This window comes from Pisolithus orientalis, assembly GCF_024613125.1.
Source record: "Pisolithus orientalis strain OTSU chromosome Unknown F5J12scaffold_13, whole genome shotgun sequence".
In the NCBI taxonomy this organism is placed as follows: Eukaryota; Fungi; Basidiomycota; class Agaricomycetes; order Boletales; family Pisolithaceae; genus Pisolithus; species Pisolithus orientalis.
Window position 1 is genome coordinate 198,014 of NW_026260794.1, and position 26,651 is coordinate 224,664.

A 26,651-nucleotide genomic window follows, 5' to 3' on the forward strand; every position below is an offset into this window, starting at 1 on the left:
AACCCTGACCCAGCGGGTGAAAAAGAACGAGATGAAGAGAGTGGGGTATGCTAGAGTAATGTACAAGTCCGTGATAAATTCCAGGAAGGCAAAAGACAGGAAAAAAAAGAACCGCGAGCTTTACACAACAGTAGTCCGAGACTGAGGAGAGAAACATCGGCGCCCAGTGAAATGTCCAATACAACTACCCGCATCTCACTCTTCTTCCACTGTTTGAGATGGCATGTCCTCCTCGTCTTCTTCATCTTCTTCAAGGATCGGCTCTTCCATTTCATCTTCTTCCGCATCATTTTCGCCCTCGTGATCTTCGTCAAATATGACATGGAACTAGCGAAGAGTAAGCACGCTAACAGCAATCCAATTGCCGCCACTTACATGAGTGATAAGAGCTTTGACAAGCTTGTGAGTGTAAGCCATGTTGGCCAAGATAAGCGCGAAGTCGTTCTTTGGCGCACGTAACAGGTTGGGGCTGAAGACGATTGCCAGGGCCTCAGCAGTCATTTGGTTGTACTCTTCATAATCGGTGACTCTGAACTAAAAGTGAGCCGATGTGTCTGAGATGCCAGTAAAAGCAACCCACTTATCGAGATGCTCTGCGACTCGCTTGAGTAGATCAAAGTTCGCTTGCGGTAAATGGCGGACGATATGGCGAATACAGGCAAGTCGTGCGTTGAGGTTTTCAATTTCTACAGATGATCTCAACACTACGACACGGCGTGAAGAGAGAGGGGATGAAAGACGTACTTATAGCTTCAATAATTCCAAAGTATGCAGAAGATGGGAAGACAGGTTCTGGCATTAAACGGAACCACGACTTTATCAAGTCGCACACCGCATGAATATCTGTGCTTTCCGTGATTGGCATTTCACCTATATGCATAGGATAAGTCAAGCTGAAATCAACGTCAGTCCGGGAGAACGTCACCATTGTTGAAAGCCTCGCGAAGACTGTTGACTTCCGAGGCCGCCCCAGCAATACGATCTATGACATGATGAGTACAGGCAGAAGAACCAGTAAGCGATACGCAGGTACTCACAAATCCCGACCTCGCTCAAACCACGGCTCTCGACCTCATACAGGCACCTGCGAATCACAGATGGAATAGTCCCAGGTTCGACATCCGCACCACCCGCCTCTCGCTGGAGTAAGAAGTCTAGTTCAACTCCAAACACTAAAACGGAGGTGAGTTGTGGCTCGGTCAGTACAATCTCTAGATCCTCACCTGCTGTGGGATGTCTAGATGCCGAGGGTGCGACAATATGGTCATGGATATGATCAGACAACTGAGGCTTTGGAGAGTTGCCGAGATACGTGAGACGTCGTTTCGCAGCTGTCTTGGAAACCTTATTAATCTGGTCCATCCACCTCACCATTTCAGGTTTGGAATTTGCTTGCAGCAGGTAGTGTCCACCGTCCTCCGTGTCCAACTGGAATACATAGGACCTCTCGTTATTGACAACTTGGGTGACCTTGGCATCCACCACAGAAAGAACTAAAGATGGCTTCCCCGATGGCGTGAAGTCTAGCTCAGCTGGAGTTTTCTTCGTGGCGAACGAATGCGTATTGTCCGTGAAGGCGCTCGAGATAGGTCGCATCAACTGGAAAAAGGCAGACGAGTAACTCTTTTTGATGCGGTGTTGCTTTTGTGCTTGGGTCATTGGCTTGCGAGGCCGCATCGCCTTGTTCAGGTAGTCGTCTCGCCTCTCGTTACGAAGTTGCTCCTGTTTCTTGTCTTTGCTAAGTCGGTCGTGCAGGTACTTGTCTCGTTTATTCTTCTCCTGCTGGAAGGCAACAAGTCGCTGGAAGGGACGGGTCTTCTTTGCTGGCGTCGAACCGCCGGCTTGGGCTTGCAACGCTTCCTTTTGTGCTTCGTCCTTGATAGATCGATGGTCAAAGCGGAGCGCTGAGACTTCTTTCTCGATATTATAAAGGCGCTCGAAGTCCTTACGATCAACGTCATCGCGCAAGCGACCTCCCCTGGACGAGAGCGACTGGGAATTGAGTATCAAATCGCACAGATGCCTGATAACGTGTGAAGTCATTCGCTGTCCACCCGACATCGACAATTCACTTACCTCCTTTTGTCGAGATTGATGATACACTGAGGATTGTCCTGCGATACGCTTACAGTATTAGGAACGCTGACGATCTCCAGAATACGTTCCAGCAGCCAACTAATATCGACAACGAGAGCATCGCCGTACGACTTCTTCGGTACAGTCTGCCTCGAAAGGAGCGCAGTCAGGCTGTCACACTGAACACCACGAATGTTGGCCACATTTTGCCATGGACGATGATGCATACGGCTCTCGGGGCTGAGGACGGCAGCCGTGACTACAGCTTCAACGAACGATCGCACGCATGCTCGGTCGGCTGGCCCCAACGAGGCAGCACCTCTGTCCAGGTTGCGTAATCGGGCAATTTCCAAAACACGCAGACAAAGATCCATTCTATTTTGACGTTGTCTGACCCCGAGCTTGGGGGCAACCAGCTTTGATATGAGCCATTTTCGGAGAATACTGTAGGCTCGGACGCAGCTTCTGATACCGGGTGGTAGGAGACGATAAACGGAGTCTTGAGATAGCTCGGATATCATCGGGGACGGCTCCACATCCAGGAGATGCGAGTACATCGTTTGAATGTCCACGTCATCTGTGTAGCCAGGGTCACGAGATGTGAACCAGCCAGTACGGTCGGCGCTTTGCACTTCGAGCAAATCCGCTGCAGTGAAGAGGTCCTAACCAAGCTAACGTCAGCTCCAACCAGACAAATATGTCAATTCAAATTGCTCACCTCCTCCGTGACATTGCTGAAAGCAGCAAGACCCATCGCATTCAAGTTATCGACTAAGTCTTCCGCGCTAACGTGATCGATATCTGGCACTTGACTTCCAAACGTGCGAGACTGTCCAAATGTATTGACTGGTCTTGGATTGGCCACGACAAGGGCTGGAGGTCGTAAAGTGTGGGATATAAAAGTAGCGAGCGTCTCATTCTTCATCGTCTCCAGCGCCTTCCATGCTTGCAGAAGTTCAGGGTCCTCATTAGTTGGGAGTGAATCCAATTCGGAACGGTCCAGAGGTTTTTCCAAGAATGTTCGGGCTGTCTCATACAGCGACGTATCATCGAGGCAGTCTTGTCCACCACCACCCGTCGTAACCCACTCTTTCACGGTTGCCAGAATCTCCGACTGATACCGCAGCACTTGCACTGGTCCACCAGAAGACGAGTTACTGGAAGGTCTGCTACAGACAAAGCGTTTACTCAGGAGCTTAAAATTTTCGTCAATATTTTCGGAAATGACAATCGACAAGAAACCTCACCTCAAAGAAAACGATCGGCGTGACAAAGCTTCGGAACACGGTCCACCACACCCTCGAAAAATCAGCATGGTCGACAATCAAATCTCTGGTATTACCGTCCCTCAAAGAGGTCTCTCCGTTGTCGTCTGCGACGGCGACGGAAACGCCTTGCAGTCCGTGGATAAGCACATTCACCAGTCGGTCCAAAGTTCCTGCTTGGACCAACACTCGAATAGGTCGTTCGGACGAAACCTCGGTGATGACTGGATTCGGTCGCGACGATATTGAAGGTAAGGAATTTCTCCGCGCTACGCTGCTCTTTCGCTCAAGACCTTGCGAGGAACCTGGTTTAACTCGGATAGAGGGCGAACGCGTCATGACCTTCTCATTTCCTGAGCCATCAACAACCGAACTAGGGGGCCGCGATGGTGCACGTGAAGCAGGCCGAGAAGTGGGTCCGGGGTCTTTGTCCGGACGTGCGACGACAATTAGTTCCCCGTCATACACTGGTATAGCCGTGCCGCGGAGGTCCACATCCCCAACGTTAAATAGCTTGTCTTTACCTGGCATTCTCTGCAGTCATACTACCGGGAGAACGGAGAGACATATCAAGACTACGTATTTGTTGCAATTCTTCCACGCTGAACTTGGTCGGACCGCTCTCGAGGCGACCTCTCCATATCTGACTCCGTTCAAGGAGAGAAACTGCCGGTAGTGGTTCTATGAAAAGGAGTGGCGCCAATGGATGACATGATAAGTGAAAACCCGAGGAAGCCTGAGACCAGAAGTAAGGCTCGAATAGACCCTTCCGGCGTGGCTCCGCAGCCAAGGAAAGTGACATAAACTGATCGATTCTAAGTACAATGAAAAGTCAATAATGGAGAAACATGCTTGTGACAGAACTGCGCGAACCTCTGAAACTTGAGCGAAAATGCACTCTGCCCACTTGCCCCTTGCGAATATTCATTCCAAAAAGAGGCCAATTTTTCAACATCTTGTGTTGGAGAGCCACCGTCCACAGAGGAATTGGCACACATTAAAACCTTTGCCCTCAGATCGTTAAATAATTCCCTCGCTTTCATCATCGAAGGCACTAGCCAGTGTTCTTCGCCGTCGTTGCTGGCCTGGTTCAAAAGCTTTCGGATCTGCTCGTTCAAGTCTCCTCCCCAAGCAGTCGAAGGGGGCACGCGAGCAACGGCAGGATGGCCACCGTTTTCAGGGTAGACCCATGACTCCACAGCAAGCAAACTCTGTCTGTCCACGCGTTTCCAGGCTTTGGTCAATCGCGCTACCGGACGCGAGCACAGCGCATGCAATATGGCTTGCCAGGAACATTCGTCACCAGCGGCCCGGCAGAGTTCTCCAATTCGCGCCCATACGGAGATGACCTCCTGAACGCGAATGGCTGCGGGTGGTGGTTTGAGTATTGCGTTCCGCAACCCCGCTAGCGCTGTTCGAAGAATCCGAACCTAGGATCTGCATGACCAGTAACCTAGTTAGCCAGTGAGGATTATCGTCGCTCCCAAACAACTGATGGCACGGCGAAGACTGGCCAGTAGACGCTCCTGATTCCCCAGAGGCTTGCTCAGTGCCAAAAATGTGAGCTGCATCGATATCACGATGTAGTTTTTCTATAGTACGCCGATGGAAGATTTGGAGACTGACAGCGACGGTGTTGGGATCGAGGAGGGACAAGACTTCGCGGGTGAAGCCATCACGAACCAGCGTTGACCAACCCTTGCTCTTTTCGTCTGGCTCGGAGAATGGAATCTGAGGACGCTGCTGCTTGGGATTCAATGTCTTGCTGGAAGGAGAAGCGGGGAGGACACGACTTGGCGTTCCCAGTGCTTCGATCAATGACGCCATCTTTGGTCCCCCCTGAGGTCGAGGAGAACCCGGAGACTGCGCATATACCCCCTCGGTGGCTTCGTGTTTTGTTGCCGAGGGTTCGTCTGTTGGTTCTGCGACAAAATCGGGTATAATGGCGGATTTAAATTCCTCCCATCCAGGTAAATCACTTGGTATCTTGTGGTATCTGAGGTACTCCTGGGCGAGCCAGGTTACCCTGGCTCGTTCAACTTCCTTGGTGTCATCATCTGCACCGTTCACCAAGTTCATACAACAACGAGTGAATTCGCTCTCGAATTTGGACCGGTCCACTTGTGTAGGAAGGCAAAGAAGGACGGCAGCGGACAGGTCCTTCCAGCCTGGCTTTCTCCTGTCCTCACCTAGTTCAAGTTGATCGAAATTTTCTTCATCGCTGAGCGGCAGCACGAACGTCGTCGCAAACACGGCTTCGTGAATGAGGGCTTCGAAAGTTCCTTTTTCAACACCGCCCTCACCAACGATGAGCTGTGGGTGAGTCCGTCTGCCCCAGTAAGCCCGCTTCTTCCTTCCAATGGTGCCTTCTTCTCTATTTCGCGAGGTCCTTCCCCCTTCTTCAGATGGCTCGGTTTCGGTGACGACTTCCTCTTCAGAACTTGGAGGAACGATGCCAGTAGGAAACAGCTCCTTGACGGCCGCACTCCTGTCGCTCGGCGGTTTGTAGAAATACAACTTCGATCCCTTCAGCTCTGACTTGAAAGGCTTCCACCCCTTAGCCAGAGTGAAGTTCAACGCAGTACTGTAGGGCCGTGACTGTGTGTTCACCAGTGGCGCATCCGCCATGCGATTTAGAAAGCCAGAGCTGTAGACTATCTGTGAAGTACGTTTCGAATTCACGACATGTCATCGCACTCCAGAGTTTCGTCCGCACTTGGCGGTGCGAGCAATGAAGATGCAGCCATGCCGCCATTGGGCGGCCCGCTCGATGGAAGCGAACCAGGCGAGGTGTGCTTGCTGGAGTGATAAGGTATACTGAAAGGGAATCCACTGCGCACAGTGCTGATGTTGCCAACACCATCTTTCATGGAGTCGCCAGATTCCTTTCGCTTTGGGCTGGTGGCGGGAAGATTTAGCTTGGATGCGGACAGTTTCGTGGGCAACCGTGGCGCAAACGAGTGTATGCGCGTAGTAGGGGTCGAAGGCTCATCGGCAGCGAATGTCTCTGTGGTTGGTGAAGACACGGAGATGGAAATACTAGGTTCTGCAAGAGGAGGCTGATCGCTTGGAGGTGAAGACGAAAGAGGAACAGTCGATGCAGTAGAAGGAAATGGGCGATGCGTAGGGCTGGCAGATGCAGCGCTGTCACTTGGCGAAACAGGCTGAAGTGTGGCGCTGCTGTTGCTCCTGTTGCGATACTCCCGGACACGGTCATGGAACGGAGTGTCTACAACGTCCCGCGAAGGATTTGAAAAACTTCTAAGATCATCGGCTGACCTTGACCATGCTTTGCTCGAAATTGCCCGAAGGTCACCGAGACCGCCACTTGTACTCGGTCGATTTGAACGGGACGGGGAAGAGGGTACGTGGAGAACGTCCAGCGATTGTTTTGGATGCAAAGATGAGGTCGGCAACGGATCTGCGAGAGAAGAAAAAAAAAATGCGTTAGAGAAATTGGCACGAGGTCTGAGACACGAGGTGGGCAGTCGCGTGCCACAACCACAAAGGCCGCATATCTGTATCAATTGCGAAAAAGATAGAAACCTACCTGCTGGCATCTAGCGCGTGTGGTTCAGCGTGGAAATGGGCCAATATAGGTCTGGGGTCCGTCGGCCTAGAGATCTTTGGCTTTCTGACAGAACTGATGCTGGAGCGGGGCTTCATTGGCGGCAGATACGGCACGCGTATCGAGAGGTTTCCTTCCAAACCACTTGGAAGGTTTGGATAAGAATTGGGTCAGTCCCGAGGGAGAATTGGAGCGCAATGGAGGGAAGTGTGGGTTCGCGGGTGAGGCTGGCGTCGAGGACGGGGGTGCGTCGTGCGGGCTCAGCGAGCTAGCACCCCGTCGCGGTGGCATTGGGAGAGTGGAAGGAGGGTAATATCACAAGCTATAGTCGCAACCAAAAATATGTGGCTTTGACACGACAGCACTGGACTCATGAGACCCTCGAACAGATCGTCATGATATGTATCAGAGTGTGTACACACGGTCGACGTCTGACAACTGACACGTATCTACGTAAGGACCCGAGATAACTACCTATAGTGTATTCAAGACTCGGAAGACCACAGAAATAAAAAGATACCGACACGAACACTTCGTTTAATGCTTCTTCAGACTGACACCGGTCCACTGCGGATGTACGAAAGTAACTCAGCTACGTGGCGCGGTATTTTCCACCCTCCAGATCCACGCTCCTGCAGAGACTTGATGGTGCTTGAGTTTTTTCCACGAAGCGTTACATCGAACCCGGGCCCATGTTTCAAGAACGCGATCTCCTCAAACTCAAAATGAACGTGACCATGGCAATCCAGATCCATCATACATAGTGAGCAACCTCTCGCCGCGCAACGAACACGTTCTCAAGATGTTCCTGTGGCCGGAGTCTGATGAAAATAATTTCCATCGTTTCATATTAAACGTCGCAGTTGATGAGAGCCATGTGTATCGGCGGAAAAGCGAACCAAAAAAACTATACTGCAGCAACATGGACCCCTCATGAGAAACCGATCGTGACTTAACCGATAGTCGACCATTTCTGACGACCACAGGACAGGAGGATGCCACCAAGCGAACCTTCAGTCAAGCTTGTCAAGGTTAAAATTACGTAATACATTCACACAATTTACCCTTCACTCTGAACGAGATCGTCGAGAAAAAACCCGAAAATATCTGGACACTAGATCGACGAGCTCTGCTATCAACGAGGACACGAGTGAAACTGACAACGACCTCGTCATGCAAGTGTGTTCGTCAACTCGCTCCGTCCATATTGCCATTGACATGGTGCCTGTCCTAGCAAGGGAAAGCACAGACGAACACACATATCTATCCCCATAATCGGCCCACACATTCATCGGATCCGCGCAAGGGACATCTCAGACTAACAGAATGTGACAAGGACAAGCCTCCTCGTGCGCGGCTGAAATAGATGCACAGGCGAGTTCTCGGCTGCCTCCTATCTCCCTTACCATGTCAGTCTATAGGCAAAACAGGACAAGATCCGTGTTATGAACCTATGAAGAAAGTTTTTAGAAGAACACGTCGAGGATGTCTCCTACCCTACACTCCTCCGATGCGATGTGAGTCTCCTAATTGTGTCCTATCCATAAAGGAGGAGAGTCGGAACTCGAACCAGACATGGGCGCTGGAGAAGCAGGAAGAAAAAACCCAGATAGTTGATCCTTACCTGCAGTCAAGTGATCAGTAAGCAATGCCAATCATTACAGGACATACGTCTTCTGCATTTGGGATGGGATAGTTACCATTGTACAAGTCTTCTGAGGCCAAGTTCTTTCCAGCGCTCTGGCTCCGGAAATAGCCAATAAAGAGTGTCGTCGGTGAGGCACGCCTGAGCTCCACGCAGGACGGCTTCATCAACAATACTTCTCCCATCTTTCGCATGCATAGACGCGAATTTCAGGATGGAGCTGGGTCTGCAGTTGGGGGCACACACACAGCGAAGTTCTGCTAGATTTTCCCCCGAGAGGGGCCTGCCAAATGCACTTGATATTTTCTCCAAGTAGTCGCCGTCGAGTATATTATGCTCTCCCCCGTGACAGTAACGGCGTCGACTCAACAATGGTTAATGCCATTTGGAAAAGAACGCTTAATCTGTTAATAATTCCATGATACATAGTACTGACAAGCCTTGATGAGATGTCGATGTCGTTTCAGCTTGTCCCCCTCGTGTTCATTCCAGAGGCGAAGCACGTGATTGGGAGGTCTACAGAGCGAACGTAGGGAAACGAGATTCCTAGAGAATAAGGGCGAACCTCGCCAGCATCGCGTAGAAGTCTGGTGAGAGATTGGCATCCCGGGAGCTGAAAGCCTGGGCCGCTGATGCAATATGCGCCAAAAGATTCAGCATCATTTTCGGGAATGGAGGTTCATTAAGAAGATAGCTCTCCCTGCGATACAGCGCAGAGCCGGGAAACTCATCCTCATCAGAGCGTGAGCGAACATGGTCTGTTAGGATGCCTTTGAGGATACGCAAAAATGTAGTCATGGCCCCACGCATACTTGTAATTCGCTTCTTGACGTTCGCCCAGCGACGAGAAAACAGGAAAGGAAAGAAACATCACATGGATCTGTAGTCGTAGAAGCAGTGATCGGCTTGAACAAGTCATGAACAGATCGTCTTCAATAGTGACAGCGCCGTTGTTTGCTAAGATGGGCGTGAGCCCCTGACGACCCTCAAATGCAGTGGCGAAGACTTCTCCGGGCTCGCCGGTCGTCAGCGCGACTGCGATAGTGTTGAGAACGCGAAGGGTGGGGTCAAGATGAACTTGCCTGCGGACTTTCGCGATGGAGTTAATCGTCGAAAATGTTGTGGTAATTCGCTGTCATGGTGATGCTAAAGAGAATGGCTTCGCAATCTGCGGCTTTCATGAAGTGCTGGTCAGCCCCTCAAATGACACGTGATGTCTTTTACTCCTCTTACGAGTTTCCTCGCCGTTCCCTCGAGTGCTCCCCCCGGCTCGTTTACCCGCTCTCGCTCGATGATATCTGGCACCCTTCCTGAATCATGCATGTCCCTAGCCGGGCGTATTTAGAGAGCTTACTTCCCTCGTTGGCGAACTGCATTTGCGCCGCGCAAGGGCGAATCACCGACGACGGAGGTAATTGCGCGTGCTGGGTCCTCCCATCTTTCCTTGTCATAGTTTACTCTGTCAGGTTTTCTTCAAAGCCTTGTATAGTTTTCCTGCTTGTCAGTGCGAGTCACTGAGGCAGCAATACCTCAGCTACGTTTGTAGCGTAGACAACCAAATAAATTCTTCATCCTCATCTAGGATGACAACAACGTGGTGGTCGCCATTGCTGCTGTGAGACTAGGTGGTGCACTACACAATGTCCGTCGAGCAGAAAGAGTGGTGGACGGAACTGCTCGAGTGACCAGAGCATAGTCCGCGACGCACTTTGGGATACGGCCGCGCAACGGCATTAAAGCTTCGCTGATCGTTAACGTAGCCCATCAGGTCGTAGAATGAGACTCACCACGTGTATATCCAAGGTGCTGCGCGTCGATTGTCGAGCGCATTGCTCAACTTGGGTACGACAGTCCCAAACGCCTAAGTTTCTCATTTCAGCGTTAACACCGCCGGGAAACCTCGACAGGTAATAATTTTCAAAAGGGCGGTTGCCGCGCATTGAAGAGATCTAATAAGTTAGAGCCTTGAGCTTGTTGAAAGCCTGAAACTCGAATTCGAGTCGGTTCGGAGCCATGTCATTGTGTCGCACATACCAGAGGCACAAAACGCCATGCTATAAATAGCATAGCACAAATCAAATTGTTGTCAGTATGTGTCCAGTAACTGCACGTCAGACCGAGGGACACATACATACCACATTGCTATCATTATGCAGAAAACATTTTTTCTACCCAGTGTTTTGGACTCCACGTGCGAGTCGATCCAAAACCCTGGCCTTGAAATTGTCATGAGAATTCAGACATCATACTAAAAAAACCTGAGATTCTAAACGGATGCCTTGTGCTGCTCTTCTCGCTGTCTGACACCCCGTACTTGAGACCATTGTTGTTGTTGCGCTCGATTCGACGGGCAGTGCTGCTTGCCATAAAACGCGCCCACGATTAATGTGCTTACCCCGGAAAACCCGCTCCATAAATACCAGCCCAAAAGCTGCCCGCCTCATTCGACCCTGACCGTTCCTGCGTCTTGCCTAGTGGATGAACCCACGTCTCTTGTCAGCTGAGCATGCCCATCATCTCTCTGGAGTCATTGGAGGAGGTTCGTTTTTTTCTTCATCATAGACTACCGCGTCGGTAACGCTGACGCGACAACAGAAGTTCAGAGCAGTTGAGGAGGCGAGCGAACGCCGAGCGCTCTATTCGGATGAACCTGGGGTGGTGGATACTGGTGCAAGTATGAATCGTCAACCATCAAACTCTACTCGTTCCGCCAGCACTAGTCACTGCCTCAGAATGAAAAGGCCCGCTTCGGTTTCCTTCTTCGGTCAGGTATGCCCGCTTCCCGTCCCCAACTCAGGACCAAGTTACCTACGCTACTCACTTCAACAGTCAGTATGTTAGTCAAACAGGTGGTTCCTCATCTCGGTCAACCCCATCACCAATACCAACCGCAGCGTCGCAGACAACATTTATTCCCATACCTGCCAAGGTACGTCGGTGGAAGAGCGAATGGAACACTATCGAAAAATAGGTTTAATGTTAAATTTTCCCAGTTGAAATACTGTTTCGAGACCTTCATCTCCAAAGTTGACGACGAGAATCCCCAAGGGGGAATCGAAGTTCGACGAATAGCCGGTCGCCATGCCCTCCAGGAGGCGATGGGATCATTGCTTCCTCGACGCACATCGCGTACGCAACTACGACAGTCTCATAGTATGTTCGTGACCAGTGACGTCAATGTCGTCGTCGGGGTCTCCATCGAGCAAACGACCAGTGCAGACTACTTGGACTCTCCCAGTGAACCGTGTTTTATTGTCCACGCTCCCAAACGCAGGCGGACGCGAGGGTTCACAGTGGATCTCCCGTCCTCGATCAGTCCTTCAGCAGGGAACTTGGGACAAAAAGCCGTGGACTTTGCACGTAGGATACGACGTAAACAACAATCGATATGATCCGACTTGTGGTTCGTAATGTGGCGCTTCGGTAGCCATTACGCATTGCATTCTTGGCTGTTCGACGGTCGCCAAATGGACGATGGTCCGAGTTGTTGCTAGGTCCCATCCCCCCCTTTCCTTTTCATGAAGACGTCTGCCGACCTCGATTTCCCACTTCGCTTGTCATGTACTTATGTATATGTATCAGATTTTTTGTTTCATATGCGTAGATGTTATCGATTATGCCCACCTGATAGGGTGCCTCGCCCCAAAATGAACCGAAAAATGCACTTCCGTTGATGGAAAATCTTGCTTAGGTTCACCTGAATCAATTTAGATTTACTAAATATGGTGCTGAGTAAAGGGTCTTGGATTTCCGCCGGCACCATGATTGGCCGTGATTGTGCGGGCGTCGATAGACGGGCGAGTAATATCCACGACTATCTAGCCGCGGATGGTACAAAAAGGTCATGAACGGTATATCCAACGCTGTTATTTCCCATTCCTTCGAGGCACTTGGTCGTAGCAATGAACCACTCCCCTGCGAGGCTTCTAGTGGATAGATGCACCCCACGCGACAAGTTCGCGAGGACACACATTCCGTTGAGGACCTCCCTCTGTCCAAGCTCAGACGACTCTGTAGTGAGCCCCGTAAGTCCCGCCAAGTGCCCGTCTTGGAGACTGTAATTTAACAACCTTCGATCGTCTTCACAGCCAAGTAGCCCATGGACTAGCGAGTTCAACGCACGCCGGCGGGCACACTCTTCTTCAGGTTCTCCGGGATGGAGACATCTGCCAACACCAATCAGGCCCACGTTTCGGCCGCGCGATTACGAGTTGCCTCCATGTCCAGGAGGACGATGACCAGTCAGACTCGCACACCTGTATCACTAAAGGTCCTCCAACGGTCGTTGCGGAATGTAGAATTTGATCCATCCTGTCTGGACTGTCTAGACCAGCAGTTACTCCTTTCCCCTGCCGACTCGTTCTCGGAAGTGTGCTATACTGAAGCTGTGCATGAACAAGTTGCCTGTGCCCGTCCTGCAGCCTCTGCAGCCGCGGATACGCAAGCGTACTACATTATACGACCGCACTGCTATGAGCGAGGAGGACCCGTACCATGACTGGGACGAGAATATGTCAATTAGGTGGAAAAAACTGTCATCGCGGAAACCTGTCAGTGTTTCCATCGTTCGCCGAGGTTTTCTGTTTGACCTAATTCATGCAACAGCTTCCACCCTCTCCACCTACCCAAGCGCAGTCCAAGAACACGACACCCCGCATGAGCACCCAAGATTCGATGCTCGCGGCCCTCGAATCCCGATTACTCCTCCACAACCCTGGGGACTCTGTCCACTTCTTCCCTGTGCCTTCGCAGAGGAGAAGCGAGGATACACGCAAGTCTTCTTTGGATGCCCCTGCACCGTCCATCTCTTCCGCGGGCTCCAGCAGCTCGACGGGTACACTGAAACGCCTGAGCCATGCGCTCTCTGCCCGATCACGAGCGAAGTCCAACGTTTGATAATCCCATGTCCGAGGAATGAACAAAAAAAAAGTGACGTGCAGCCTACCGGTGATGCTCCCCGTTTGCGCGGGTTGACTCGGTTTAAACCATTTACCACTCTACGACCTACGATGAAAAACTATTTTCTTGTCCTTGTTTCAGTCCATGTCAACCTACCATACCCTCCATCTAACTTACCTTCTCTTATTGGTTTGCTTACACATCGTCTATGTCCCTCCTGTATCATGGTTTCCCCCTATATCTCGTATCCTGTGCCATTGTAACAGTCAAAAATTCTTCAGGCTACTTGATATTCAGCTAGTATACGAAAGCTAGGCCGGTGACGCGAAGCCTGTCGAAGAGCAATATACAACCAAATGGGCACTACGGGCGTGATGTTTGTGTTCCTCGGGCGACCGACGGGCCTACTTACATGAACTTGAGATTGCACCGCCTTGAATCCGGCTGACCTCAAGGGCGGGCCGAAATATGTGTGTAATGGTGACACGAGGTTTGGAGGCCCATCAGGCCCTCAGGCACTTATTCTCAGGTTATCCGACGAAGAACTCACCCTGACCAAGTCCTCGAAGAGGTTATTGTTTCGGCCCTCAGTGGAATGCATATCTTACCGACTAATTATCAAGTACTCACTGGAGCCCGTTGGCAGAAGTATCTGCGCAACACCTTATTGCACCCGTATACCAGTCGGACCGTTCACCCGTCGGATCAGTCGTCTGACAGCGAAGCCCACTTCGAGGCGGGAATAAGTGGACTTGCCCAGACTCGTCTATTATTCGGATTCCATGGTGACTGAGAGGGGTCCATCAACATTTCTTGTCATACGGAGGGGCTGCGTGTACTAACCCGAATGCCGGCAAACTGCCGTGTATTAGGAAAGCCAATATAACCCGGAGTCCGTACTCGCTCTTTGCTTGACATGAGCATGCTAACCGCTTACAATTAAGGCTGAATCCTGATCACTGTAATAGTGACCCAACTGGCTAGACCAAGTTGAAAGAACCGTAGCCATTGAATATTCTTCACGGGGGTAAAACAAGAGCGATCAGTACCACTGTTTTTCTGAAGTTTTACAAATCAGTCGTGTGGTTCGCGGGATGGTTTCCATGAACTGTCTGACAGCTACAGACTCGTCGGCGGAAGGTTGTTACACCCTATATGGTACTCGTGCACCACAGAGCAGGCGCAGCAGGACGTATGTACTTCTGACACTGACCACAGCTGACCACCTTATCTTCCTCGGTACACCACCGGTCGTCAAGGGAACGCGATGACGTCAAGAAGTAGCGTGGAGGGGATATGTAGAAATCGTCTGATCTGGAAGAGGCGTCGAAATGACGACAAAGCTTGCTCCTACACAAGCGTTTACCGCGGCCACCATAGAAACAAGAAAAATCGCTGCGAAATACCAAGGCCAGAGTTATTCTGGAATGTCTAGGTCCTGACGCACCCGGTTGGAAAATTCCAGAACCGTGAGGTCACGGCCCCAAGTCTCGGGCACAAGGGTGGGTAGCACGAAGACACCAGTGGTACTGAGGGCTCAACGTTGAAGCGACGAGGAAACACAGTATCATAACTGTATCATTATCGTGTCGGGTGGTAGTCCCGTGTTACGTCGTAGAAGACTTGATGAGACGTAAAGATCATGATTTCCCAAGCAGTGACGAGAAGGCACATGATGCGAATTCGAGTTCAAGGCATATGCCAACGTGGAGGACCATGAGGATCTCATGTATACAACCAACGCATTGCTACAGTTCCTCGAATTCGGGTAATAAGTGGAGGCAGCAAGGTAAGCAAATGGTCGTGGGCTACGCCGTGCATCTATGCGTCTCGAGAATCGGAGGTGATGTTAAGACACATCGCCGGCTTCGCAGAAGATGGCCAAGGGAGGTCCGTGGTTCGCACCCGACGGCTTGCGTAAACAGCATTGAAAGAGCAAAGGCGCGGACGAAGTCATGACGAAAAATGCGAGACATCGCAATCCAGACCCGCGACGCGGAAAGACCAGTAGCCCGATCCTCGCGGACAGCGCCGGCCCACCACGGCTCCGGATACGTTGGCTTGTGGAAATGAATATTTCGTCTGGAGCTGCGGATGAGGTGCCTCAGTGGAGTGAGGTCCAGACCGGTGTTCTCATCTTCTTGCGTCCTTGATGGGTTAGTAGATAGAAGGCGCTGCAATGTTCCGGACGTTCGGCTTCGGAAAGCGTCCCGTCGCCTTTGGCTTGCGAAGAACGTTGGCAGTGATTGCAGGTGTCATTGCCTGCGGACGTCGCATTACGCTGACATGCTGTGTCACACGGAAACCTCTACCTCCGACTTGGAGACTCGGAAGTAGTGGTGATCCGGCCTTGCAACAATTTGAGCGTGTGCACAAAGACGTATGTTAGATACGGTACCTATGTACTTGTGGGATTAGTGAAAGAAGCCAGGGCCTGCCTGTGCCAATAACGTAGGATTAGAGTCTCACAAGTGCTCGGATGGATGACTCGAAGTGACGAAACCTGACTCAGCTTTCCTGTTGGACCCGTTCATGCAGCTCCTACCCAAGAACGTGAAAGGCATCATCAGCTGTACACTTGGACCTCGCCGTCGACCTTACTTTCGCGTCTATGTCGGCCAGTAATAATGCACGCGCTGGGTCTAAGGAGACTTCCGAGTCGAGAGAGGTTGGGCATAGTCAGGCCAAAAGTCAGCAGCGCGCGCGCCTCAAAGGTATCGCAGATTCCACACTACGGGCCATCGACACAGGTTGTGTATCCTTTGAAGGAGGGACACCTCTCGATCTAGCTGCCAAGATCAGGTTTTCTAATCACAACACTTGCTATTATCCCCCTGACGCTCCTTCGTTGTCATCCTGGGCGTCTGGGACGTCGTCATCCAAGTCTGCTAACCATGCGGTACCTGTTGAGATCTCCATCATAGAGGCATCGACGCTGGAGGGCGCACGCCTTCTGCATGATTCCTTGTCCTCGCATTCTACGGCACATGGGAGGATTGCTCTACTCAATTTCGCATCGGCGACAAAGCCTGGAGGAGGGTTTCTTAATGGTGCACAGGCTCAGGAAGAGTCGATAGCGAGGTCGTCCACTCTGTACCCTTCCCTAATGACCGATGGTGCTCAGCAGTTCTATAAACTGCACCACAACGATCGGAAGGGTGGCTTCTATTACAATGCTATGATATATTCCCCCAGTATCGTCATCCTTCGAAACGATACAGGAGACTGGGTATCGCCTTTCGAAGTCGACGTACTTACAAGTGCCGCTGTCAATGCAGGCGACGTGCGAAACAAGAACGCAAGGAGCACAAATCCGGTTGACCCTCAGAGACGGGAGAATCAGATCGAAGCCGCTATGAGAGAGCGAATGGCAAGGATCTTGTGTCTTTTCGAACAGCAGGGCGCGAAAAATCTCGTCTTGGGAAGTTTTGGTACTGGTGTATTTCGGAACGACGTAGAGTTCGTTGCCAAGGCTTGGGCGAAGTTATTGACTGGGTCGCAGGCGCGTTTTGCGGGCTCCTTTGATCGCATTGTTTTTGCAATTTTAGGGAATAGCACTTACAGGACTTTTAAGCAGGTGTTTGAGAACGGTACTGGTATGGGTACTGATTGACTTTTTACGGGAATTACAGCACTTATTATGGATAGCACAGGTGGATAGGATATGCTTGACTGCTGTACCCGTTACGTATCAAAGGACTTCACTATATCCATTCCAATTGGGCTGGAAGGTTTCACCACGTACATTTTTGCCGTTGGCTGTCGACGTTTGTGATCTGCCAAAGGAAAAGTCATTGCTACGTAGTGCCAGCCAGCAGTTCCGCGACCAGCGACGGTGAAACAGGGTATCTCTCAACCATGCTTTGATGACTATTCTCTGTGCTCAGCCCCTGACCGGCATCTTCCGGAAAAGTTATGTGTTTATTGGTTGTCCATTCGGACATTGAGCTTCAGCGCTCCTCCTACACGGAATGCCCGCTGCTTCAGAATGGGTGAATTAACATCGCCATTTCATCATGCTACGCACATGGTCTTCATTACCCTCGCTCCTGTCCTCGTGGTTCACCTCTCAGACCCTTGAGTCATCGTATATCCACGGACATACCAAGATTTGGTGCGTGTCGTATTTGGAATCTAACGAGCAAGAGACAGGGACCTCAAGGACCAGTTACGATCGTCAACACCATGGAACCACAGAACACGGTAGATTCAGCAGGAACCAGCTGTGTAGTTTGCCTCAGAAAGTGAGCACGGTCTCGACTTCACGTAAATCCCCGCGTGAGTAGCATATCGCGAAAGCAACGGAGTCCGAGGGCCATAACCTGCATACGTGAATGTAAATCCATCAAGGAGAAGCAGAGCATCGTCACACCACTTGGGAATTGAATAAACCACTTTCGTCAATACGAAAATGTGGTGGAGCGGGCTGTGTGCTGGGATTAATGGGGTTGAACACACCAAAGGAACCTGAGGGAAATAGAGCTGATTCGTTCAACCGGCAGACATCGTGGCTGGCGAAATGATCGTAGAACACTTGCGAACGTGCCTAGACTGTCTCCAAGATATGATCGTTGATTCTAGGCACATTCAAAACCCTTGCCCATTTTACACAGCAACGCCTGCGGTTCCCTCGAACAGAACACAGTACACGCTTTCAACACATGCCCTGGAGTGATCGTCGATTCATCCACTGCTCACTGTGGAGCGGCTGTGAGGCCACTGCTGTGCATACATGATATTATGGAACAGGATCGACTGACTGACCTATTAGGAGTACTTCTAGAGCAAAGGGTACATTGCCTCCAGGCAGGCAGATGCGTGGTAGTGATCAGTACATGCACTTGCCTGGACTTACCAAGTGTGATGCCATCAACATACTACATAGCCTATCCTGTCGACTGCAGATCCTTGAGGCAGAGCGTCTATTATTGACTTTTGAGAACCCTCCAACCCAATCACTCTCTCGGTAAGTGTGTTTCGCGAGCTCGCCGCGCTAGATTTTACGCTACAAACCTGTCACTGGAGCGGGCTCAGCAAAGGCATTTCACTACGTCTGGACGTCACACGAACAATGGGGATGAGATGAGATGCGATGGACACGAGGACATCGTTACGCAATGCAGCGACGGCCTGGAAGTTGGATTGATGATAAAAACGAAGGACAATACAGCGGGCAACGTGTGCATAGCCAACACGTGTAGCCGTAAAATCCAAACAATATCATCGGATCGCAAACGCTGGCCCCATCACGAAACGTATATCTCGACGACTTCCTTGGAAAATTTCCCTTAGAACCCAAGCCATCTTCCCCTCCTCCTTCCCTCTCTCTCCTCTCCCAAGTAGAGTCTGCAATGGTTAATGATCATCATGGTGTTTCTCGCGTCGTGCACCACAAGGACTACTACCTTCGTGGTGGTGACATGACCGTCTTGGTCGGTTGATTTCGTCCAACCACCTCACACACGCTTGCTCACCTCCTTCCCCCTCCCAGGTCGAGAATCATTTGTATCGTATCCACAGTTATTTCTTCGACCGCGAGTCGCTCTTCTTCCGTCAGAAGCTATTGGCGGGGCCATCAGAGGACGGCGACGACCGTGGCTCTAGCGACAATAACGCCTACACCCTCGACGACGTCAAAAGTGAAGATTTTGCACGATTCTTATGGGTCTTTTACAATCCGTGGGTCTCTTGTCCCCGTCGTTTTCACTGATACTTATTTATCCCACCCATAGGAAATACTCTCTCTATGAGGCTTCCTTTGGACGTTTGGCTCAGCATCCTCCGTCTTGCAACGAGGTGGGGTTTTAACAACGTCAAGGAACTCACCGTTCGCGAGCTCGAGAAGCTCGAAATTGAGTGTGTCGACAAAATCTCCATCTATCACGAGCACAATATAAGCAAACTCTACCTCATTCCTTCCTATGTCGCCATCGTTAAACGGGACAAACCTCTCACCCTTCAACGAAGGTATGAAGCTTGGTATGGAGACCGTCCTCCGTACCGCTGACGCCCGTGAACGGGCAAGACAGCGAGCATCGGAGAGCGGTGTCCGCACCCCCTCGTTCGATGACTTTGAGGATTCGGAGGTTGAAATCATAGTTCGTGAAGTCTTTGGTTTGGGCTCTCGTCCCACTTCCCCTACCCCCGCCGTCGCTTCTCCTATTCCCAACGGTCCCCCCTGCATCGACCATCAAACTGAATCCTGCGCCACCCAGGGCAAATGGTGCAACAGGGTCCCGCAATGGTGTGTCGGCAGATACCGCGGCTAAGACATCAGTTGACAATATGCGCACATTCACTACTGCCATGGGGTCTCAGGTGCCAACGGCGCAGTCAACGGCAACGATTCCTCCAAGCACGACTCCGGCGCCCCCGCCTCAAACAGCAACAGCAATGCCAACAACATCCGCAACCAAACCGGGGGCATCCACAACTTCGACAGAGAAATTAGTCCCGCCTCTACCGCCACAGGTCGCGGCGGACACCAAGGACAAAGAGGTGCTGTCGGCCGGCAATAAGTCGCACGTGCCGGAGACTCCGAAATCTGCCAACAACCCCCAGGCCAAATCTGCTGGAACGGGTGAGCCTTCATCTCTGGCGAGTTCCTGCAGCTCATTTATTCTGACGGTCGCTCATCCTCGATATCACAGGTTGGGGTGCAGGGCGAGGCTGGTTTTGATATGACTTCCAGTACCGACAAAGCTACCGTTGTAACAGCATGCGAACAGAATGTGGATGTAACTGTAACTGAGGGGGACAGTCGTGACACAGAGACAAAGGCTGACGCTGCAAAGGAAGCCAAAAATGAGACGCCTACTCCTACTAAGACATCCGAGAAGCCTGAAGATAACCAATCATCCAAGGGCAACGAGGATGAGAAAACCAAGCCATCAAAAGGCGATGACGATCACGGCAAGGACGCGGAACAAGAGAAGCAAACTAATGACGGCGAAGACCAGACTAAAAATGCGGATAAGGAAGAATCTACTAAAGATGGCGACGATCAATCTAAGGATGCTGACTTGCTTGGTGTATTCTCCGATAGCGAGAGTAAAGGTGGAAAGGGTACCGGTGAGTCGTGGAGCAAGTTAACGTTGGTCCGCAGGCAAGTGATTGATGGTTTTTGTGACGCTCTTGTACAGGTGGTAATCGGAGCAGGAAGAACAACCAAAACAACCGCGGCGGCAAGGGCAAAAAAAATCAGAATTGACTGGATCAACCGAAGGGTGTGTCTGATGAGTTTTAGAAGCGCTTTGGATGGGCAACGGGTTCAGAAGGCTATGTATTCTCACAAACTGATGCAATGGAGATCTGCATGCGTTGTTCTTCGTTCAGTGATTTGTGTGAGCTGTGCATAGTATGTATAGTAGCGGTACTCCGCGTCTCCCGATCCTGTTCCCCGTAACCTTCTTACCCCGCGCCACACTCTGATCCACGTGTCGCAAGGATCGGCAGAACACATGGGAGGCGTGTACTAGTCAATGATTTGCACAACTCGCAGGCATTCGTAATGGAGGTAGTTGAATAATAGCCACGGAGCTCGAGGGCACTGGCGGACGTTCTGATATCAACTCAGATCCATCGCTGGCATGCATTGAACTTTGGCTGCGGAACAAGGGTGAGCACCGAGTCCGTGTTTTAATCTGCTAGTTCGATTAACAAAGACCCGGGACACGGTGTTATGCATGAAGCTGTACTCGTAGAACCGAACCCGAAAATAAATATCACAAACGAGTCATCGACGTCGAAAGAAGTTCCGTCTCGTGGCATTCCGTGGGGCAATTTACAGAGCGCAAGCCAGCTAGTCATGGAAGGCGTCGCTGTGGATGAGTTCTACGATCAGCCGACTATGGTATTTTAGCAACAATCAGCATGAGTATGGAAATGCAATGTGTATACCGGGACAGAAGAACACGTGTGCGGGTGTTACAAAGGGTATAGAAGAGGGGGTGGGCAAGGTGGAGCGGCCCAGGGAAACTGATGCAGTTAGATTCCATTGGGCGATTTACAGAGCGCAAGCCGGCTGGTCATGGAAGGCGTCGCTGTGGGTGATTTCTACGATCAGCCGACGCTGATAATTTAGTAACAATCAGCACGAGTCTGGAGATGCAGGACAAGAGAACACCCATGCAGGTGTTACAAAGGATATAGAAGGGGGCAGTGCCGTGACAAGGGTGGGCAAGGTGGAGCGGTCCAGGGAAACTGATGCAGATGGGCTTTACGCTCGGTTGCCTGGTCAGGGAAATATCTTGTAGTTTTGAGGTGTTCAGAAGACATTACAATCGGCTCCGAGGGATACATATAGCTTACTTCGAAACTTCCTCACTACATCTCGATGGGTCAGTACTGCTTCAGCGGCGGAAGAGCGACGGGAAGCGTTACAATTTGCCACGAAATGTCCCGATCGAGCGACTATCAAATAACGGGAAAGGGCGGAAGACGATTCGTCACGTTGCCGCGTGCATGAGTCAGGACACCTAGGAAAGAACTCGGGAATGGCGTAAGTGTGTACAGGCGCATGGACCAGGATGCAGGAACACCCGCCCATTTCGAAAAGAAGCATAATAGAAGTACAAATATACTCATAAACCTTCGAACGCGTGTCCGCCCATGAACTCACAGAAGCTGAACCGGCCCCACTCTCCTGATGCAAAGCTCTGCACTGATATGTACTGCCATGACGAGGAGCACAGAAGTTTACGTCCGGACGCTTATGCTTCGAAACTTCGTCCGTAGTCATGAATCAACGCGAGGCAAGGCCAAATTGCCACATCGATAAGCTGATTTGTTGCGGAAGTTCTTTTGTTTTCCCCTTCTGATAGAAGGTTTCAAAGGAACCTTTTCCACGGAACAATGTGGCATTCATTGACTCGCCACCGCTGAGCACTGAGTGCTTGTTGCCTGATGAAGGCAACGGAGATCACGGATCGGGTGCACTGGTGTGCGTGTCTGATTTCGGCTGAGCGTGATTTCTATAATACGACGGGCGATGATCACTGCTGCGCTGACTGGCACGAGGTGAGTCTGGACCCCCTATCACCCATTTGACGCTCGTCCATTATGTAGATAAACACCCTCCAGTCAGCCCCCGCAGATAACGACTCCCGCCATCCATTCTTCACTTCTGCCAGTAGACCGACTTCATGACTATAGAAAACGATATGAAACCTATAACTAAACACCCGCAATACTATCTCCGTGATGGCAATGTTGCCTTCGTGGTAAGGGTCCTCCATTGATGTGTTCCACCTCATGGATGTCTTGATGTTCTTGCACATGTCAGGTGGAGAAGCAGCTTTTCCGGGTGCATCGATATTTCTTTGAACGGGAGTCAGAATTCTTCTGCAACTACTTTACTGCATCCGAGGAGTCCGATGGAACCGACGACAAGCCGTTTGCTCTTGATGTCAAGAGCGAGGATTTTGCCAAGTTCTTGTGGGTTTGGTATAACTCGTGAGTGACGAGGCAACAACTTTGTTATATGACTTCATCTGACACGAACCCATAGACGTTATCGCTATGGAGGACAGCCGAAGGACACTTGGCTTGTCATTCTTACTCTTGCCGCGCGTTGGAGTTTCGAATCAATGAGGGAACTTGCCATTCACCAGTTAGAACGCTTTTCAATGAGTCCCGTAGAGAGGATAGCTCTCTACAAGCAGCATAAAATCAACAAACGGCTACTTATTCCTTCCTATGTCGAACTCTGCAAGAGTCCGACGCTCCCCTCCCCTGCTGAAGCCGAGCAGCTTCAGATGGAAACCGTTCTCAGGATTGCTGCCGCGCGCGAACGCGCCCTCCTTCGTGCTGCCGAAGACGGCTGTCTTTCTCCCACCAGCGCGCTTCTCAGGGACGAAGAACTTGTCACAATTATCGATGACGTCTTTGAGATGGGTGGTACCACCGGTGAGGAACAACAGGAATTTCGGCCTGCCGAGGATAGTCCGAGGGAAAACTCAACGGGGGATTGGCTTTTCGTAGATCACCCCGGGACCAACGGGACCAATGGTACGAGCTCCCACTCCGGATCCAATTGTCCAACGATCAAGACGCCCACACCCGCCACAAACAAGGGAGTGAGTGTCAATATTGTTTAGTATACGTCCATATCTGACCACACTTTGGCCAGGTCCCACAGGACAAGGGCAAGGTGCGTCATCTTAATGTAAGTGAAACTGAAAGCAACGAACTAAACCTGCGGTAGGGGAAGAGCTTCAAGTGATCCTCCCCCTGCCGAAGGTTTCGTCGTCTGTCCTACGTCAACGTCTGCTGATCTTGTTCGAGGACAATTTTGATATCATCTTCATGTTTTCTTGTTGTCTCATACTGCTGTATCTGGCCACATTGGTGTGACCATTTTTCTCCCAGTTGTAACGGCATGCAAAGGTCCGATGTATATTGAGAGTTGTATGTATATTTGTAATGATAATGCTGCGATCGCAACGAAAACATCAGCTTCGCGTTTTCTTGGACTCAAGAAGACATGAAACCCGTAACTGAACACTCCCGATACTATGTCCGTGACGGCAACGTCGTACTCGTAGCAAGAATCCCCAACGGCTACTTCACGCTGCGCAGTGTCCTGATGTTCATTCGCACACCAAGCCCAAAGGCGCCTGTTTTGTTTTCATAGAGGACTAATTGTTCGAAGGACAGTCAGACTTCTTTCGGCATTTATTTTTGACATCCGAGGAGTGCGATGGAGCGGATGAAGAAACGCTACATTCTTGACGATGCCAAGGGCGAGAATTTTGCCAAGTTCCTGTGGGTGTGGTACAACCCGTGCGTGCCAGAGCGATAAGGCGACAACTTATAAGTAAGATGTAACTGACGTCTGACACAAATCTGCAGACACGACCGATACGGAGGCCAACTGAGAGAAACTTGGCTCGTCATTCTTACTCCTGGCATCACGTTGGACATTCGAATCGATGACAGAGCTAGCTATTCACCAACTAGAACACCTTACGATGGGCGCCGTAGAAAAGATTGCACTTTACGGGGAGCACAGGATCGACCGAAGGTTCCTTATCCCCTCCTACATCGAGCTTTGCAAAAGTCCTACACTCCCATCCCCTGCTGAAGCTGAGCGGCTTCAGATGGAAACCGTCATTAGGCTCGCTGCCGCGCGCGAACGCGTACTCCTTCGCGCTTCCGAGAATGGCTGTCGTTCGCCTACGAGTTCAGTCCTGGAGGATGACGAACTCGCCACGATTATCAGCGACGTGTTTGAGATCGGCCATATCGGTGGTGAGGGACAACAAGTATTCAGGCAGGCCAAGGATAGTCCGAGGGAAAAATCAACGGGGGATTGGGTGTTCGTAGATCGTCAACCCGCCGTCAACAAGGTGAGTGTGATCATTGCTTTTGTGCACGCTCGCATTTGACCACATTGATCAGGTCCCCTGGGGCAAGCATACGCGGTCTTAATGTAAGTGAAACCGGAGCAACGAACTAAACCTACGGTAGGGGAAGAGCTTCAAGTGATCCTCCCCCTGCCGAAAATTTCGTCGTCTGTCTTGTGTCTGGGTATGCTGAACCCATTCGAGAACTTTTTTTGATATCATCATCCTCATGTTTCGCTTTTGATTCATGCTCCTGCATCGTTGTCGGCCGTTCACATAGTTGTAACGGCATGAAAAGGCCAATTGTATTGAGACGTCTTGTAGATGTATATTAACGATAACGTTTTGGTCGCGGTGAATGCATAGGTTTCACGTTCTCTTGGTGAACTCTTCACGAACTGTTTTCGTCGTGAGATCTGTCGTCAGCACACAGTGAAATCAAAAAGACTTGCGTTGTTCCAAATCTTTCCGCTCCCACTCGTCCGCCTTGCTATGATCATCCGCCAGTGCCTTTTTACCCCAAAACACGTCCCTCCAGCTCATTCTGTTCTCTTGCACGCCTCCTACAGCTTCGCTCGTACCTTGATGTACCCGAACCAAGTTCCTCAGTCTATCCACCTCTTCATCCGTGATGTCGGACGAGCCAGAACGTAGTTGACGTGCGAGATCTTCTAGGATCGTTATTTGTGCATTGTGTCTGGCTCGATCGTCCTCAAAAGCCTTTCGTCTCCAGAGGAGGTGGATGGAGACAGACGTGAGGGCGGTTGAATAGAGGATGTGGGGTAGGTAAGTGGGGAATGCCATCCACGTACGCGTTTGTCGTCGTCGTGGTGGCGTGCAGACTGCAAACGTCGCGTCCTCTTTCGTTTCGTCGACTCAGGGCTGCATTCCGCATTGTCAACGACGTCGCCGACATCGTACAGAAAGGGGTCTACCAAGGTATTCGTACGTGTGTATGCTCTTCTTCAGCTATCCATGATAGCATTGAGGTTTTCAGCGTGCTTCAGCACCTTTCCACACCATTCATCTTCGAATGTATATACGCACGTATACCTTTGGCGCGACGGTTCATTGACGCCGAGGCATCACTGGCCAGTTGCCGGGCCGTGCGTGCTCATGACCCTATCCGAACCTTCTCTGCTCGGCAGTTCTGACCAGCGACAGCTCGGATAGGTATTGAACATCGTCACACTGCGTCCACGAGACTCATCTCTCACCTATCGCCGTAAGTTACCTACTACGACGTGGTGCGTTTACAGTGTATTTTGTAGAGAAAACCCACTTTATCTGCTGCTTTTGAGGTAGAGCGAACTGAAATCAGTGGCGTCCAAGGTGCCTCGCGCGCTGCGGACTGACCAGGGTCCTGCCGGGTAGCATCCTCGACAACGCTTTCAGAAGAAGACCTCCCAAGAGGCTGGAGTATTCAATCCGAATTTCGTATCTACAACCTTGCAAAAGCTTTGAAAGCAATCCGAATGTTTGGTGTGGCAATCAAGCAATATAGAAGGCTAGACTTTAGTAGACCAAGTTCAATGACAGCGCTCACCAATACACCAACAGCCTCAAAAGCATCTAACAGAAGCCCTCGACCACTACGTGAAGGACAACTCTTCCTTCCCGACTGTAAGAAAGGCACCCTTTCACGTCGATCCCTCTTATTTTCGTATCGCATGTCAAATATCATGCGTCATCTCACTGAAACTACTGCTCCTTTTTGACGAGCTCCTCGCTATCCAACCATGAAGGTGGCCGAGGCCGGACATAGTGGAATAGCGAATACGGACCGTCTTTCCTGTGCACACCAAAACAAACGCATTGTCCTTTTCCATGAGTAGGGGCGTGAGATAAGTGCG

The 26,651-nt window shown here is 50.9% G+C and overlaps 10 protein-coding genes across 10 annotated transcripts; 6 read left to right on the plus strand and 4 right to left on the minus strand.

The window, feature by feature from the left end:
• Nucleotides 1-195: 195 nt before the first annotated feature.
• On the minus strand, nt 196-7,200 carry F5J12DRAFT_782594 (rho GTPase activating protein 22; the record flags this gene model as incomplete). Its single annotated transcript, XM_051742742.1, is given in 18 exon segments — nt 196-327; nt 376-529; nt 581-686; nt 745-870; nt 926-982; nt 1,038-1,172; nt 1,224-2,023; nt 2,077-2,738; nt 2,795-3,271; nt 3,324-3,865; nt 3,888-4,022; nt 4,068-4,156; nt 4,215-4,752; nt 4,772-5,999; nt 6,182-6,570; nt 6,621-6,762; nt 6,892-6,901; nt 6,986-7,200. 18 exon segments carry the CDS (start codon nt 7,198-7,200, stop codon nt 196-198), a joined length of 5,937 nt encoding a protein of 1,978 aa, XP_051600145.1.
• A 1,761-nt stretch (nt 7,201-8,961) lies between these two features.
• On the minus strand, nt 8,962-10,494 carry F5J12DRAFT_782595 (uncharacterized protein; the record flags this gene model as incomplete). The annotated part of the gene is made up of 8 exons (XM_051742743.1): nt 8,962-9,070; nt 9,120-9,324; nt 9,467-9,686; nt 9,788-9,881; nt 9,909-10,025; nt 10,093-10,175; nt 10,263-10,298; nt 10,342-10,494. 8 exons carry the CDS (start codon nt 10,492-10,494, stop codon nt 8,962-8,964), a joined length of 1,017 nt encoding a protein of 338 aa, XP_051600146.1.
• A 1,962-nt stretch (nt 10,495-12,456) lies between these two features.
• Nucleotides 12,457-13,450, plus strand: F5J12DRAFT_905477 (uncharacterized protein; the record flags this gene model as incomplete). The annotated part of the gene is made up of 5 exons (XM_051748663.1): nt 12,457-12,579; nt 12,643-12,764; nt 12,797-12,953; nt 12,976-13,104; nt 13,160-13,450. 5 exons carry the CDS (start codon nt 12,457-12,459, stop codon nt 13,448-13,450), a joined length of 822 nt encoding a protein of 273 aa, XP_051600147.1.
• Nucleotides 13,451-15,953: 2,503 nt separating this feature from the next.
• Nucleotides 15,954-17,292, plus strand: F5J12DRAFT_80438 (uncharacterized protein). Its single transcript, XM_051744495.1, has 2 exons — nt 15,954-17,049; nt 17,107-17,292. The coding sequence occupies exons 1-2, from the start codon at nt 16,065-16,067 to the stop codon at nt 17,112-17,114; spliced, it is 993 nt and encodes a 330-aa protein (XP_051600148.1). The 5' UTR covers nt 15,954-16,064; the 3' UTR covers nt 17,115-17,292.
• A 1,106-nt stretch (nt 17,293-18,398) lies between these two features.
• Nucleotides 18,399-20,527, plus strand: F5J12DRAFT_828932 (uncharacterized protein). The gene is made up of 7 exons (XM_051745644.1): nt 18,399-18,419; nt 18,479-18,885; nt 18,945-19,132; nt 19,205-19,385; nt 19,429-19,624; nt 19,686-20,033; nt 20,104-20,527. Exons 2-7 carry the CDS (start codon nt 18,805-18,807, stop codon nt 20,130-20,132), a joined length of 1,023 nt encoding a protein of 340 aa, XP_051600149.1. The 5' UTR covers nt 18,399-18,419; nt 18,479-18,804; the 3' UTR covers nt 20,133-20,527.
• Nucleotides 19,923-20,871, plus strand: F5J12DRAFT_80546 (uncharacterized protein). The gene has a single exon (XM_051744549.1). It carries the CDS (start codon nt 20,134-20,136, stop codon nt 20,809-20,811), a length of 678 nt encoding a protein of 225 aa, XP_051600150.1. The 5' UTR covers nt 19,923-20,133; the 3' UTR covers nt 20,812-20,871.
• A 526-nt stretch (nt 20,872-21,397) lies between these two features.
• F5J12DRAFT_80619 (uncharacterized protein) lies at nt 21,398-22,452 on the minus strand. The gene is made up of 3 exons (XM_051744595.1): nt 21,836-22,452; nt 21,764-21,778; nt 21,398-21,701 (listed from the first exon to the last, which is right to left on the minus strand). Exons 1-3 carry the CDS (start codon nt 22,191-22,193, stop codon nt 21,481-21,483), a joined length of 594 nt encoding a protein of 197 aa, XP_051600151.1. The 5' UTR covers nt 22,194-22,452; the 3' UTR covers nt 21,398-21,480.
• Nucleotides 22,453-22,486: 34 nt separating this feature from the next.
• Nucleotides 22,487-23,679, plus strand: F5J12DRAFT_828949 (uncharacterized protein). Its single transcript, XM_051745645.1, has 7 exons — nt 22,487-22,674; nt 22,737-22,906; nt 22,962-23,359; nt 23,435-23,527; nt 23,548-23,549; nt 23,583-23,603; nt 23,658-23,679. Exons 1-7 carry the CDS (start codon nt 22,597-22,599, stop codon nt 23,673-23,675), a joined length of 780 nt encoding a protein of 259 aa, XP_051600152.1. The 5' UTR covers nt 22,487-22,596; the 3' UTR covers nt 23,676-23,679.
• A 383-nt stretch (nt 23,680-24,062) lies between these two features.
• F5J12DRAFT_828957 (uncharacterized protein) lies at nt 24,063-24,939 on the plus strand. Its single transcript, XM_051745646.1, has 2 exons — nt 24,063-24,235; nt 24,305-24,939. The coding sequence occupies exon 2, from the start codon at nt 24,385-24,387 to the stop codon at nt 24,838-24,840; it is 456 nt and encodes a 151-aa protein (XP_051600153.1). The 5' UTR covers nt 24,063-24,235; nt 24,305-24,384; the 3' UTR covers nt 24,841-24,939.
• Nucleotides 24,940-25,033: 94 nt separating this feature from the next.
• F5J12DRAFT_80538 (uncharacterized protein) lies at nt 25,034-25,831 on the minus strand. The gene is made up of 2 exons (XM_051744540.1): nt 25,251-25,831; nt 25,034-25,196 (listed from the first exon to the last, which is right to left on the minus strand). Exons 1-2 carry the CDS (start codon nt 25,600-25,602, stop codon nt 25,168-25,170), a joined length of 381 nt encoding a protein of 126 aa, XP_051600154.1. The 5' UTR covers nt 25,603-25,831; the 3' UTR covers nt 25,034-25,167.
• Between the last annotated feature and the right edge of the window lie 820 nt (nt 25,832-26,651).

Bases quoted from the DNA above. Each gene is read 5' to 3' on its own strand.
- F5J12DRAFT_80438 (XM_051744495.1), top strand. From the start codon at position 16,065: ATGTCGGCCAGTAATAATGCACGCGCTGGGTCTAAGGAGACTTCCGAG.
- F5J12DRAFT_828932 (XM_051745644.1), top strand. From the start codon at position 18,805: ATGGTTAATGATCATCATGGTGTTTCTCGCGTCGTGCACCACAAGGAC. The intron at 19,133-19,204 runs GTGGGTCTCTTG...TCTCTCTATGAG, and splicing joins TTATGGGTCTTTTACAATCC to GCTTCCTTTGGACGTTTGGC. The intron at 19,625-19,685 runs GTCCCCCCTGCA...ATGGTGCAACAG, and splicing joins CGCTTCTCCTATTCCCAACG to GGTCCCGCAATGGTGTGTCG.
- F5J12DRAFT_80546 (XM_051744549.1), top strand. From the start codon at position 20,134: ATGACTTCCAGTACCGACAAAGCTACCGTTGTAACAGCATGCGAACAG.
- F5J12DRAFT_80619 (XM_051744595.1), bottom strand. From the start codon at position 22,193: ATGACTACGGACGAAGTTTCGAAGCATAAGCGTCCGGACGTAAACTTC.
- F5J12DRAFT_828949 (XM_051745645.1), top strand. From the start codon at position 22,597: ATGACTATAGAAAACGATATGAAACCTATAACTAAACACCCGCAATAC. The intron at 22,675-22,736 runs GTAAGGGTCCTC...TGCACATGTCAG, and splicing joins ATGGCAATGTTGCCTTCGTG to GTGGAGAAGCAGCTTTTCCG. The intron at 23,360-23,434 runs GTGAGGAACAAC...GGCTTTTCGTAG, and splicing joins TGAGATGGGTGGTACCACCG to ATCACCCCGGGACCAACGGG.
- F5J12DRAFT_828957 (XM_051745646.1), top strand. From the start codon at position 24,385: ATGACAGAGCTAGCTATTCACCAACTAGAACACCTTACGATGGGCGCC.
- F5J12DRAFT_80538 (XM_051744540.1), bottom strand. From the start codon at position 25,602: ATGGCATTCCCCACTTACCTACCCCACATCCTCTATTCAACCGCCCTC. The intron at 25,197-25,250 runs GCAAGTCTTTTT...CGACGAAAACAG, and splicing joins GCGGAAAGATTTGGAACAAC to TTCGTGAAGAGTTCACCAAG.